Source organism: Furipterus horrens, unplaced genomic scaffold, assembly GCF_987537825.1.
Source record: "Furipterus horrens unplaced genomic scaffold, mFurHor1.1.pri manual_scaffold_4, whole genome shotgun sequence".
In the NCBI taxonomy this organism is placed as follows: domain Eukaryota; kingdom Metazoa; phylum Chordata; class Mammalia; order Chiroptera; family Furipteridae; genus Furipterus; species Furipterus horrens.
Genome location: NW_028327174.1, coordinates 103010492 through 103022938, shown reverse-complemented (window position 1 = coordinate 103022938; position 12447 = coordinate 103010492). Strand labels below are relative to the sequence as shown.

The 12447-nt window shown below is 39.7% G+C and overlaps 1 protein-coding gene across 1 annotated transcript in view; it reads left to right on the top strand.

Moving 5' to 3' along the window:
- Positions 1-12447, top strand: part of PLXNC1 (plexin C1) — a 151299-nt gene that overhangs the window by 55995 nt on the left and 82857 nt on the right. The window contains exon 5 of the mRNA XM_090273873.1: positions 10005-10119. Within this exon, the coding sequence (XP_090129999.1) occupies positions 10005-10119 (115 nt within the window). The remainder of the gene's footprint in view (positions 1-10004; positions 10120-12447) is intronic.

Below are 12447 nucleotides of genomic sequence, written 5' to 3'. Positions count from 1 at the left end.
GCTTCGCTGCGCCAGCTCTTTAACTGATGCTCTCTGGCTTGGAACAAGTACCATTAGGGACACCCCTTTTAGTAAATATGTGTTTTAATGGAATAGATTTTTTTGAAATGACCTTACCTCAAGCAGCAGGCACTTTCATAAGTATTGATTGGCTTTAAATTCCTCAAATGTTTTCACTTGTCTTTGTGACCTAGCATTTGTCCTGTTCCCAGCAACTCCACCATGTTCTGTCTGCTGTAATATTTTATTCCAATGTTTGTATTCTACTCTCATGAGAGTGGACCATTTCTGATTTGCTATGCAAGGTATTTAATATTGCTTTCAGGAAGATGGGGTTGTTTTTGCCACCTGTTTACTGGTAGGGAAACTGAGGCCCAAAGAGGCTAAGGAATGTGCCCCCTGTTACATGAAGAATGTGTGAGAGAGCAGCTTTGAACCCAGATTTTCCTGACTCAGAAGGCGTCATTTTCCCATCTTTATTTCCATGCTACCTATTTTGTTTAAATGCCTCACTTAAATTCTCCAGTTCATGGTTTGCATTTGGAAAGAAAAATTCCAACTTTTAGTATACTCATCACCCACAAAAGAACCACATGGGGTGAAGGCCACAAATCCCTTTTGTGTGAGTGGTTCAGTCTGCAAATGTGTTTTCTGTGTGCTAAATAGCTCCAAGTTTCAAGACAAAGGCTGGTTTTCCACTACACCAGTTAACAGGCCAACCCAGTGAACAAAAGATCAATGGAACAACTTAGGCTGGTATCATGGAAACATAGACAAGAATTTAGTCACTTTAAAATTTAATTCTTAATCCAATTCAGCTAACTTTTGTTGAAAGCCAGCAGTGGGCCAGGCCCTGTACTAGGCCCTGGGGGAAACAAAGATGAACGAGGCTCTGCCCTGGAGAAGCTCACAGGTTAGTACAGGAAGCAGGCACTGGACAAATAATTTTATTACACAGGGAAAGTGCTCTTGTAGCTGGTGAGCAAGGTGTGGAGAGTCCCCCAAGAACTGTTTAGTCTTGGGATGAAAGATAGGTGTGATTAAGAATCTTCCAAGAAGGCCTGACCTGCGTCTGCCTTTTTACATAGAAAAGGCGTGCTGAATGCTGACCTGGTGTCTGTGAGCATTGCAAGTGGGCCGTCTGGTTAACCTTAGTGCCCAAATCCCTTTACCCTCACCCCTATATGTGTTTATTTGGCTAATGTCACCCACATTTTTGCCTAAATTCTTTTTACTTGCCCCTGTAATAAATATAACTACTAATATTTACTGTAAACCTCAGTTAAATAGTTATGTTTTTGTAACAACTCCATGGGATAGAAACTAATATTAACTGCCTTTCAGCAGATGAAAAGCCTGAGACACAGAGGCGGCACATGATTTGCCCAAGGTCACCAGCTGGAATTGGCAGAACCACTCTATACTTCCTTCATAAATTCTAAGCAGTCTGGTCTTTAATCAGTTCCTTGCAGAGACCAAGCTTTAAGTGAACTCAGGTTCTGGGCACATGCTCTTCCTTCTGCCTGGAATGCTATTCCCACTACTCTTGCTGTGGCCAGATTATTGTCTTCCTTGAGCTTTGAGATGAAATGCCATCTTTCTTGACTAGCCTGTCTAAAGTAGTTCCTCCCTGCATATTTTCATTTATGCAGAAGACTTACCATTATTATTATTATTATTATTGTCCTCACTCTAGGATATACAGTAGTCCCTCGCTATATCGAAGTTCACTTGTCGCGGCGGCCTCACTGTATCGCGGGATTTTTAAAAACATTATATTTAATTATTTATTGTGAATTTTTTGCTATATCATGGGATTTCACGGTACTGTATATGTATGTTGTTAAAGTTACATAGGTTTAAGAGTGTAGAAATAAATATAAGGTTCCTGCTTCACTGGAGGGTCTGGAACATAATACCCATGATAAGTGAGGGAATACTATATTGATTTTTAGACAGAGATGAAGAGGGAAGGATGAGAGAGAAATATCAATGTGAGTGAGAAACATCAATTGGTTGCCTCCTATATGTGCCCCAAATGGGGAACGAACCCACAACCTAGGTATGTGCCCTGACCGGAGATCGAACTCACAACCTTTTGGTGCATAGGATGATGCTCCAACCAACTGAGCCACCCAGCCAAGGCTTAACTTGAAATTATTTTAAATTAGCGTCTGCTTATTTGGTTTCTGTCTGTGTGCCTCACTAGTCTATAAGCTCATTAAGAGAGAGAGACTTTAAGTGGCTTATACGTTGATGTGTCCCCAGTGCCTACTACAGTGTTTGGTGTCCAGCGGGCACTCAGTAAGTATTTATGGAATGAATGCCAGATATGGTACAGGCTCTGGGGTGCCAAGCTGAACAAGATGGGCCTTTCCCATGGGGGGCCTATAATCCAGCCAGAAAGATCGGGAATCAAATCAACAACGAATGCAATGTGCCGTGTGTACTAGGAGCATGTGTAAGGTGCCATGGGACACGGAGCAGGGAGTGACTGTGTTGCCTGCAGGCTAGGCAGACATGAAAAAGGTGACATTGGACTGGTTGGAACAAGGAACACAATCTCACCAAGTATTGCAGGCGCCAGGGTGTTTTGGGCAGTAGAAGCAGACATGCTAAGGAGAGCTAGGGATGCTTGCACTGCGTGTGTTTATCAAATAACTGCTCTCTGCTAGGCATGATGTACTAGGTACTGTATTAGGGATCTGTGTTTTTAGGAGCTTACAGGCTAAATAGAGACACAGACTTTTATCAACCCACAATTACCTGGGGATGCATTTGGAAGGGAAGGCAGGGGTTAGAGCATAGTGTTAGGGTAAAGAGAGGAGCATGGACGCATGTGTTCTAGGCTCCAGGTCATGAGAAGGAGGCACATGGGTAGAGGATCTTGATGTAGATAAAAGGGCGCCACTGAAGAATTTTAAGTAGGAAGTGATAGAATTAGCTTTGTGCTTGAGCATAACCTATATTAGTGTGGAAGCTGACTGGAGCTGGGAAGGAGGGAGACCAACTGAGAAGTTGCTGCAGGAGCTCAGGTGAGAGGAGATGGGCAAGGGTAGAATGCAGGAGATAGCACAGAGCAATACTTAGCATTAATAGGTCATGATCAATTGAGTATGACAATTGAGAAAAAGAGCCAAACAAGGCCAGAGTTTTCTAATTTGATCTGCCATTTCGATTACTGCTCCTTAACCAAGATCGGGCAGTGTTTCCCAATGTGCACACTAGAATTGACCCTCAATCAAAAAGTTGGAAGGTGGTGCATTATTCATTCCCATCTTGGCAAGTTACAGAGCACACTAGCATGTTCAAGGCTCTGAGAAGTCCTGCAGTAGAGAAACTTAGCCAGTGTTTCCTACATTTCTTAGCAATAGAACCTTTAACACTAACACCCAAAACAACCCAGAGGACACACTTGGAGAAATGCTGAGAAATGAAATAAAACCTATATTTTCCTGTGTGGCTCATGCTCTGGATAGACTTGTTCACTGTTAATCTTGGCATTTATGATGTTGCTATCCTGGTCAAATTTTGAGGATTTTGACGTAGGAGTGAGAGAATGGGCACCAGAACCAGACTGCTAAGATTCACACCATGCTGTCTAACCTGTCTGAACTGCAGTTTCCTCATCTCCGAAACGTCCCTTTGTGAGAACAAGGTGGTAGGATCGATGAGTTAATTCCTGGAAGACCCTAGAAACAGTGCCTGGCCCATCAGAAAGGCTCAGGAAGTGTCAGCTCTTGTGAGAGGCAATTTAGGGTAGTAGGTGAGACCATGGACTTAGAAGCTAAACTGTCTGGTTTTGTATCTCAGCCCTTCTGCTCACTAACTCTGTGACCTTGGGAAATTGCCTTCTGTGCCTCAGCTTCTCCCATTTGCAAAACAGGGACAATTATTGCACCTACCCATAGGTTTGTTGAGAAGAAGAAATGAACCAAATCACACTAAAGAATGTTACCTGGCATGTTAGATATTTTGGCGTTTGTAAAAAAATTAAATTGCTTCTTAATTATTAGCATAGTTTTACCATGATTTTCAGCTCCAGCGACGAAAAAGCCATTTTTCAGCTTTCTCAGTGGTGCTTTGGCCTTGTATCTTGGCATTCCCCCTTCCTGAGTCTGCGGGCCTTGACTCCATTAGTCTGTCACCATGACTTCCTATTCTCTTCTATTCAGTTGGGTTTGGTTTCTTCATCTCATGGACTGACAATGTTAATGAAAGTCCCCTGGTTCTGGGCAGCACCGGGCCCCTTCTCTGGGCTTTGTGCCTTTCTTAAAAATACAGACACCTGTTTCAAATCACTTGGCAGAAGACCTTGGGATGCTCTTGTAGTAAAACTTTCCCCTGCGCGGACACAGTCTCTTGTTCCCTCAGAGAGAGTCTGGATTGTGTCCTTGTTAAAAGTTTTCTGATATGATATCAGTATAGAATCTTTGGAACAGGTCACATCAACTCCCACCTTTAAGCCAATTACCTGATATTTAGTTATCAGTTTCCTTCAGGGACTGTCTGCTCTTGGTGAACAATTACATTAGAGGACACTGATGAAATTCTAGGGGCCGGAAGTAGAAGTTACATTTCTGAGTTTAGAGTTTCTATTTCAAGGTTGAGTAAGAGGTAAATTTTTTCTGAGAGATTCTAGCCTAATAGAGTCGGATTCTCAAGGTCCCCAGCTCGGCCCATGGACATTTCACCCGCCTGGAAACTTCAGCTCCTTATAAGAGGTGGGTCTGCCAGTTCTTTATTTTGGCATGAAAACAATTAATAATTTAAACCACACCCATTAAAAAGTAGAAATAATGTATAAATACAATACTATAATAGTAAATTTAAAAGTTGATCCAGCTGGGCACTGTTCCCAGACTATCAGCTGAGCCGTAACATGAACAAGAAGAAAAACCACTATAGAATGCAAATGGTGGCAATCTCATTGTTTTCTGATACTCTTTTATCACAAATATATAGTAATGAAGTGACATTATGGATAAATAGGTTTTGTAGACTAACCTGGGAACCTAATCACTGTTTATAACATTATTTCTATGGGGAGACAAGAGTATTCCATATTATAAACAGTAATGGTTTGCAAGCAAAATTTTTTTTAAACAATAGATTTGTAAGTTGGGGACCATCCTGAAATTTTAACCTGAAGTTGGATATTCTGTATTCAGGGCTAGTGACCCATGAAAATTAGAGACCTCTCAGAGTCCCCACCCCTCCAAAACCCTTGTTACCCTTTTCTCCCTGCCTCACCTTCTGTCTCTCTGCTGCTGGGTTCCTCATCTCTGTCATCTCGCCCTCGCCAAGTCCCAGCCCTCCCCTCCAACCACTGTTGAGACCCTAGAAGGTCAGGAGGAACTCTGAATGTCTTTATCCTTTGCAGCTTATTAAATGGCAACCAGGGCTCACAGGAGGCCATGCAATGAAGTGGCCAAGGGTGTGGTTCTGAAAGCCAAAATTCGGTCACTTGTGAACGGGTGACCTTGGCCTGTGATTGCAGTTCTCTGAGCTTCAGTTTCATCCCTGTAGAATGAGGTTATATGAGGGCTAGTGGGGAAGTACTAACTGTGAACACTCAGACCCATGCCTGGCCTGGGGCAGTGTCCTCTCTATGCAGGTGCATGGTGGGGTAGTTACTAGAGGATGTTAGGGTTTAGACAGGTTTCCATAAACTCAGGAAGCAAACCCACAGTATGAAAATACTTTCTAAATTCTAAATAGCCAACTTAGAAACAGATGCCTGGAATCTCCCTGTTCATGAGTTGGGGCCACGGTAGGTTTTGAACATGCTTTATGTTCAAAATGGGGGGAGGGGTGGTCCATGTACTTATACAGTTGAGTGACTATATCAAACTCTTATTATTTTGAATCAGTTAAGCTCTACAGCAGATCTTATGGCAAACTAATAAGAATAGACTCTCTTAAATAGTTGCATTCACTAAATTGTTTCCACATACAATGTTTTCCACCTAAGGAAAGTTTTTTGTTTCTGTTTTTAACTTATTGTTTTGTTTTGTTTTTCCCTTCAGCCAGTCTTTTTTTTTTTTTTTTTTTACACTCGAGATGGTTTTATTTCTAAATTTGCAAATGTGCTAGTGTTGCTCATTGGCCTTATCATGTAAGCATGAGATCTAGCTGGATAAAGGACTAGAAAAATAAAATACTGCTTGGGGATCTTAGGACTTTTGGACGGATTCCCAGTAATGGATGGGGCAAAGGCAGTAGACTAAGGTAAGGAAAGCAAATCTGTCTCTGCCATTTTCTCCAGAATGCACTCATCCTACACTGAATCCAATTTCCCTCCTATCTTTGGCCCAAATAAAATGAAATGAAGCCAGTTAAGAAATCCGTCTCTCTGGGAGTGCCTCATTGAGGATCCCCCACATCAAGCCTCATGTCTGACAATGTGATTTTAATTTTATTTGGGCAATAGCTTAAATATTTATGCACTTGACCATTGCTTTTTCTTTCCTTTTTTTTAAAGGATTTTATTTATTTATTTATTTATTTATTTATTTATTTATTTAGAGAGGGGGGAAGTAGGGAGAAAGAGAAGGAGAAAAAATAAAAACATTAATGTGAGAGAAACATCAATCAGTTGCCTCTCATACGCGGCCCAACTGGAGACCAGGCCTGCAACCCAGGCATGTGCCCTGAACAGGAATTGAACCTGAAACCTTTTGCTCTGCATGATGACACCCAACCAACTGAGCCATGTTGGCCAGAGTGACCATTGTTTTTGTTCAGACATAGGAATAGAGGGTTAGCTTTCAAAAGGGATCATTTCAAAGTAACTGGTTTTGTTTACTAAAATGTGGGACCTCTAAGATCTGCTCCCTTCCTTAAGAAATTTGAATGTGTGGGTAATGTGCTGTCATGAAGATTTTATAATTTTTAATATTGGAGAAGTAATAAGACACTATGTTGGCTGACCGTCTGGTTATACATTCTTGGTGTCATGGTGGGTTTTTTTTTTTTTTTTTTTTCAATTTTATTTTTTAACTGGTGAGAAACAAGGAATGGGAGTTTAGAAATTTCAAATTTTCAAAGGTGCTTTATAAACAAGGAATTTATGTTTAGTTGCTTAGCATGGTTAGATTTTATTTTTACCTTATACAAAATAGGAAATGAAAAGTTTATTTTATATATTCATATGTGTGTGTGTGTGTGTGTGTGTGTGTGTACACCATATTTTTCGCTCCCTAAGATGTACTTTCTTCCCCCAAAAGTGGGGAGAAAATGTCTGTGCATCTTATGGAGCAAATATTGCATCACAAACTGTGATGTATATTACCTGGCCTGTCAGTGGTGGCAACAGCTGTTAGAAAAGGAAGTGGTGGGCCCACATGAAACCCCTGGGAACACTTAATGTCCCACTTTACTGCTGAATATCAGGGTGTCTGGTCAGTATGAAGATAGCGAAGAAAGTGATATCAGTGATTTTGAGCAACTGAGCTTCATAAATTCTGACACTAGCAATGATGAGTTCTTGGGGTTCCCAGAAAACTAGAAGAGTACTTGAACCTTGAAGTCTCTCCTCATTTGTTAATGACAGTGATGATGTTCTTAATATTGCTGTTGACTGCTGTTCACTTTACATGGTTGAAATATCATTCTGTTATATTTTATTAAATATTTTAGTACACCATTTGGTTCAGAATATTTTTTTCTTGTTTTCCTCCTCTAAACCTAGTTGTGTCTTATGGTCAGGTGTGTCTTACAGTGTTAAAAAATGTGTGTGTGTGTATATATATATACACATATATGTATGTGTATATATATATATACACACCAAAAAAATAAATGAAAAACTTCCACTCCTAATTTTTTTTCCTTCTCTGGCCCCAGATGTGAACTTCTAACATATATTAAAAATAGTTTCTTTACTGTAAGTAGGAGTCAGATATAAATTATAGAGAAACTTTAGAAAGAAAAATCACCAACAGGAAGGACCTATAGAGATTTCACATTTCATCCATTTATTCAAACATATTTATTGAAACCCTAGTATTTGAATATCATGCTGCCAGACACTGAAGGATTTGCTGAAGAAATATTAAAAACTTTCTCTCTTCCTTTGAGGAGCTTAGAGCTTACTGGGGAGAAATGACATAGACATATGAAACAGTTAAGTTGTAATTCAAGGCAGCATATGATTAAATACCAAAATATGTGGATCCGACAAGAAATGCTATAAGAGTTCAGAAAAAGGATTGATAACTCAGTGGCACTACTGTTTTCTGCCTACAAATTGGCAAATCGTAGCACTATTTGTATGAAATATTTTACACTTGTTTTTTGGCAGCCTTAGGCCTTGACTCCCAGGCAGCATTAAGTGCCTGCAAAAATATTTGTATTCCAATCTCTGTAGAGCTGGCTTTTTTTTTTTTTTTCCCTTATAGGCAGAGGAAGTGCCTTTTACAAATGAGAGTGCACATGACTGGCAGGTAGTTTTTGACAGTCATTATCTCTTTCAATTACAAAATAAGAAAAGGGCCTCATCAGTTTCTGTTTTCTAGTCCAGTGATACTTGTCCCTCCCTTGCAAACTCCCGCTGACATTGAGAGGTGGTTTAATTTGAACTTAATGTCCATGACAGATGAGCTAGCCATCAAGGGTCAGATAAATTTATGGCTTTGGAGAATTGCCAGTGAAAATCCCTATGGTCATGGTGTTGGAGAAGGAACTGACACAGATGTAGGTGAGGTCAGACACAGATGTGCTCTCTGTGAGCAGGGTTCCCCTAAACTGTCACAATATGATGACGAGCTGAGAATATTGTGCATGTGGATGATGTTTAATGAAACTTACTGGCTTCCTGTGCTATTTGTGTCATATGCAAATTAGCACAGAGCTCAAAGACGAAGCCATGGAGCCTAAATTCTTAAAAATTAAAAAAAAAAAAATGAGAGAGAGAGAAAAGGAAGAAGAAGAAAGAAACACTTGTAAAATGTCAGCACATGTCAAATACAGGATTTGGGCCCACATCCCGTTTTCCTCAGATCCTCTCAGGGACTCCCCACAGCTGAATGGAGTTATCGTTTGGTTGCCTTTCAATCTCATGATTCATGAATTTTCAGTTTCTTGTAAAACTCAATGTCATTGGTTCTCTCCCACCCCTTCATTTTAACCATAAGCCTTAAGGAGGCATAAATATCAGAGATGTTCTGTTTTTTTCCTTGATGTTACTCGATGAAATGTCTGAAGAGAGCAACACCATTTGAAAATAATACAGCACTTGATGTTCATTCTCGTTGTTGGGTTGGCAGCCCTTCTGGTGAGGCAAGAGTTCCCAGGTCAGCATGCCCTAGAGTGTCCGAGACAGCAAGCAAACCAAGTGATCTCACCACTCCTCTTCTGATCATGTTTAGCAAAGTAGTTGGCCCTGGCCACAACCTGATTTATTTGGGGCATCCTCTGAGCTGACTGACTTGGGAAGGTGACCCCGAAAAGTGTTTCCCCCATATCTTTTGATATAATTTGGTGTATCTGTACAAATAAATGTAGCACATAGTTATGGAATGTCTTATCAAATTCTTGGGAACACGCTGCCCTTGACACATTTTTATTATCATACTACAAAGCACAAAATAAGTAGCTTTTTGTTTTTAACAACAACAAAAAAATTATAATAGGTTAGTGTTCTGGGAGTGAATTGCAAACCTAAAATGTATACAATATATAAACCCTTTCTTGGGCTATTCTTTGCTAGGTTTTTCTAGCAAAGGTAGCTCTTTTATTTCAGAATCCACAAGAGGAAGTGCTTTCGGTGTATGTGGAGGTGGCATCTGGAGAGATAGCTCTCTGCCCTGAGACACGATAGAAAAAAATGCTCTGCTGTTTTCCTGTTGCTTTTTGTGGTTTTAGCATCTCCTTCCTATTCTCGCGCAGTCAATAATCCACTGTACAAAATCTGGTATTTTGTACTGAAGCCAGTATGTGAAAGTTTTAACTAATGCACATGTGGAGTTACTGTTTTGTTGCCCCCCCCCTTTTTTTAATAGATGTGCTTTTAAAGATGATTGTGTACATTCAGAGAACTCAGAAAATTGGCTGGATATTTCATCAGGACCTAAAAAGTGCCCTCAAATTCACATATCTCAAAGAGGTAAAGATAAGGTAAGAGGAAAGATTTTTATTTGTCTCTATTGTCTCATTTTGCACAATTGATGCTAGCTTCCTGCTGCATGTAAAATATCTATTAGCAATCAAATATGCTTAGTTTGGAGAGTCATTCATTTAGTTAACTAATATAAAGTGCTATACACTCTGCAAGACGCTAGGGATATGGCAGAGTCCAAGACACATCATGGACCTGCCCACATGGAGTTAGTTATCTTGTGGAGCTGCAGATGACCCTCAATAGTTGAATTTAAAGAAGAGATGGACGTTTAGCATAGTAGGAAAAAATATTGATTAAAGAAATAAAGGAAAAAGAAATTCAGATTCATGGTCAATAAGATGCCTTAAATGTGGCTTAGTGTTGAATTTTGTTTCATTTTATGATTCGTCTTCCTTATGTGTTCAGGCTTCTCCTAACAGCTATTTTATGAACCTGGCTTCAAGCAATATTGGTAGCAGGGAGAGAAACCAACATGGGCAGTGAATATTGCAAGTAGGGTCCCTTGGAAAGAAAGCCAGTTGGCTCTTACCAAGGCAGAACTGCCAATCAGCACTGTCATTGGAGGAGAGAAAGGAAGAAATGAATGCATTAAAACATTTCCTGATTCACATACCAACCATATCCTATGGGAAAATGGAACTCCTGCCTTGCTACCTCAGCAGTGCTGTAAGGAGATATTTTCTCCCTAATTATGGCTCTTGTATTATGAATAATTGTACAGAATCCCCATCAACAGCCAGTTGACCTGCTTGTTGCGCTCCCTCTGTTTTATTGGAATGTCACATTAACAAGGAAATGGGCCACTTCCTTTTTTCTCTTACACTTTGCCGATTCAAATAGCAAGAACCATACCACGTAAGGTGATTTAACATTTAATAAAGGAGAGCCAGAGCATTTAATGAATGATGAAAAATAAAAGAATCAAGCTTTGAAGTCATGAATGATCAGAACTCAAGGATTTAAGATTATTTAGTGGTTGTCACTTTCCTTGTCTCCCTAGGGTGCAGGTAAAAACAGAACTTTCAAAGCCTTCATCCAAACAGGCCTGAGGCAAGAGAGAACAGATTCCATAAAAAAGGTGCTTCGGCATCTAAGCATAGTTATGACCTAATTTTTGTTTCTCTTATCAGTCTGAAAAGTCTTTGGTGCTGATAGAGAATGACAGAAAATACCATGATCCCTACTCCACTCAGGACTCTGATAAGTGGTTAAGATTATGGAAGCTTTTTTCTTATATCATCTTGAAAAATTTAAGGGTAAGAATTCAGCCAAATAAAGTGAGGGAATGTCACTTGTTCATTAAGTAAAAAGTGCTGCTTACATAATTTGCTTCCCTGACTTTGGGTTTACTAGTATAAATTAACCACCATTTGTATCTGGTCCGGAACATACTGCATGAAAAATGTTTACCACCCAAACAACCACGAGGACTTTCTTCCCCACCCCAAGTCCCACTGTGGTTTACCGTACTCCCTTTAGAGTCTTCCCACACAACCATTATCTCAATCTCTCTGGCTCATCATTACTCTCAGGGTCAAGGAGATAAGAATTTAGTAACTTGAGTAAAGCTAGTCTCTGAAACCAACTTTGGACTGATTATTTTAACAGTGTTGATAAGACATTTGACTCCATCTCTTAGTCATATTTCAAAACTATTTCTATCCTATGGTAATTTATGACTTACCTGAAAGTCTCAGATCTTTGTCTGTTAAGTAATACCTGATCCTGACCTGTAGAGATGGCAGTCCATGGTTTTCCTCAGTTACACATCCTAGCTCCCTTCATAGAGTGTTTGCCAACTGCCCATCATGTGCCTCATAGCATTCTAGTAACTTTCTAGGTATAGAAAGATCCCATATAACACAGAGACTCTGTTTCCAAGAAGCTTCATCTCTTTACATAAAACAATTAGAACATAGTATATTGTCATCCTCATTAAGAAACTGACCTTAAAAAGAAATCATTAGATCGATTCCAATTACCTTGGAGGGATTTCTAAGAGGTTTTATTGAGTAAAAACAGCAGGATGCTGAAAAATATGTGTAGCACAATCTTGTATTGATCAAGAAAGTCCCTATATAAGTTACTGTGTATATGTCTCTATAGAGTTATTTGAGAAAAATGTGGAATAATTCATTACCAGGTTGTAAACATGGGCTCCCCTGATGGAATGACTGAGGTGGTAGAGAGGGAAGACATAGATAAGTAAAAGGAGAAGAAAAATGAAATCCTTGCATATGCAAACACAAAAAAAGGATGTAGGGTATGTCCTGGTTTTGCATTATGTAAAATTATGTTTGTGCATACCTATAAGGAGATTTTTA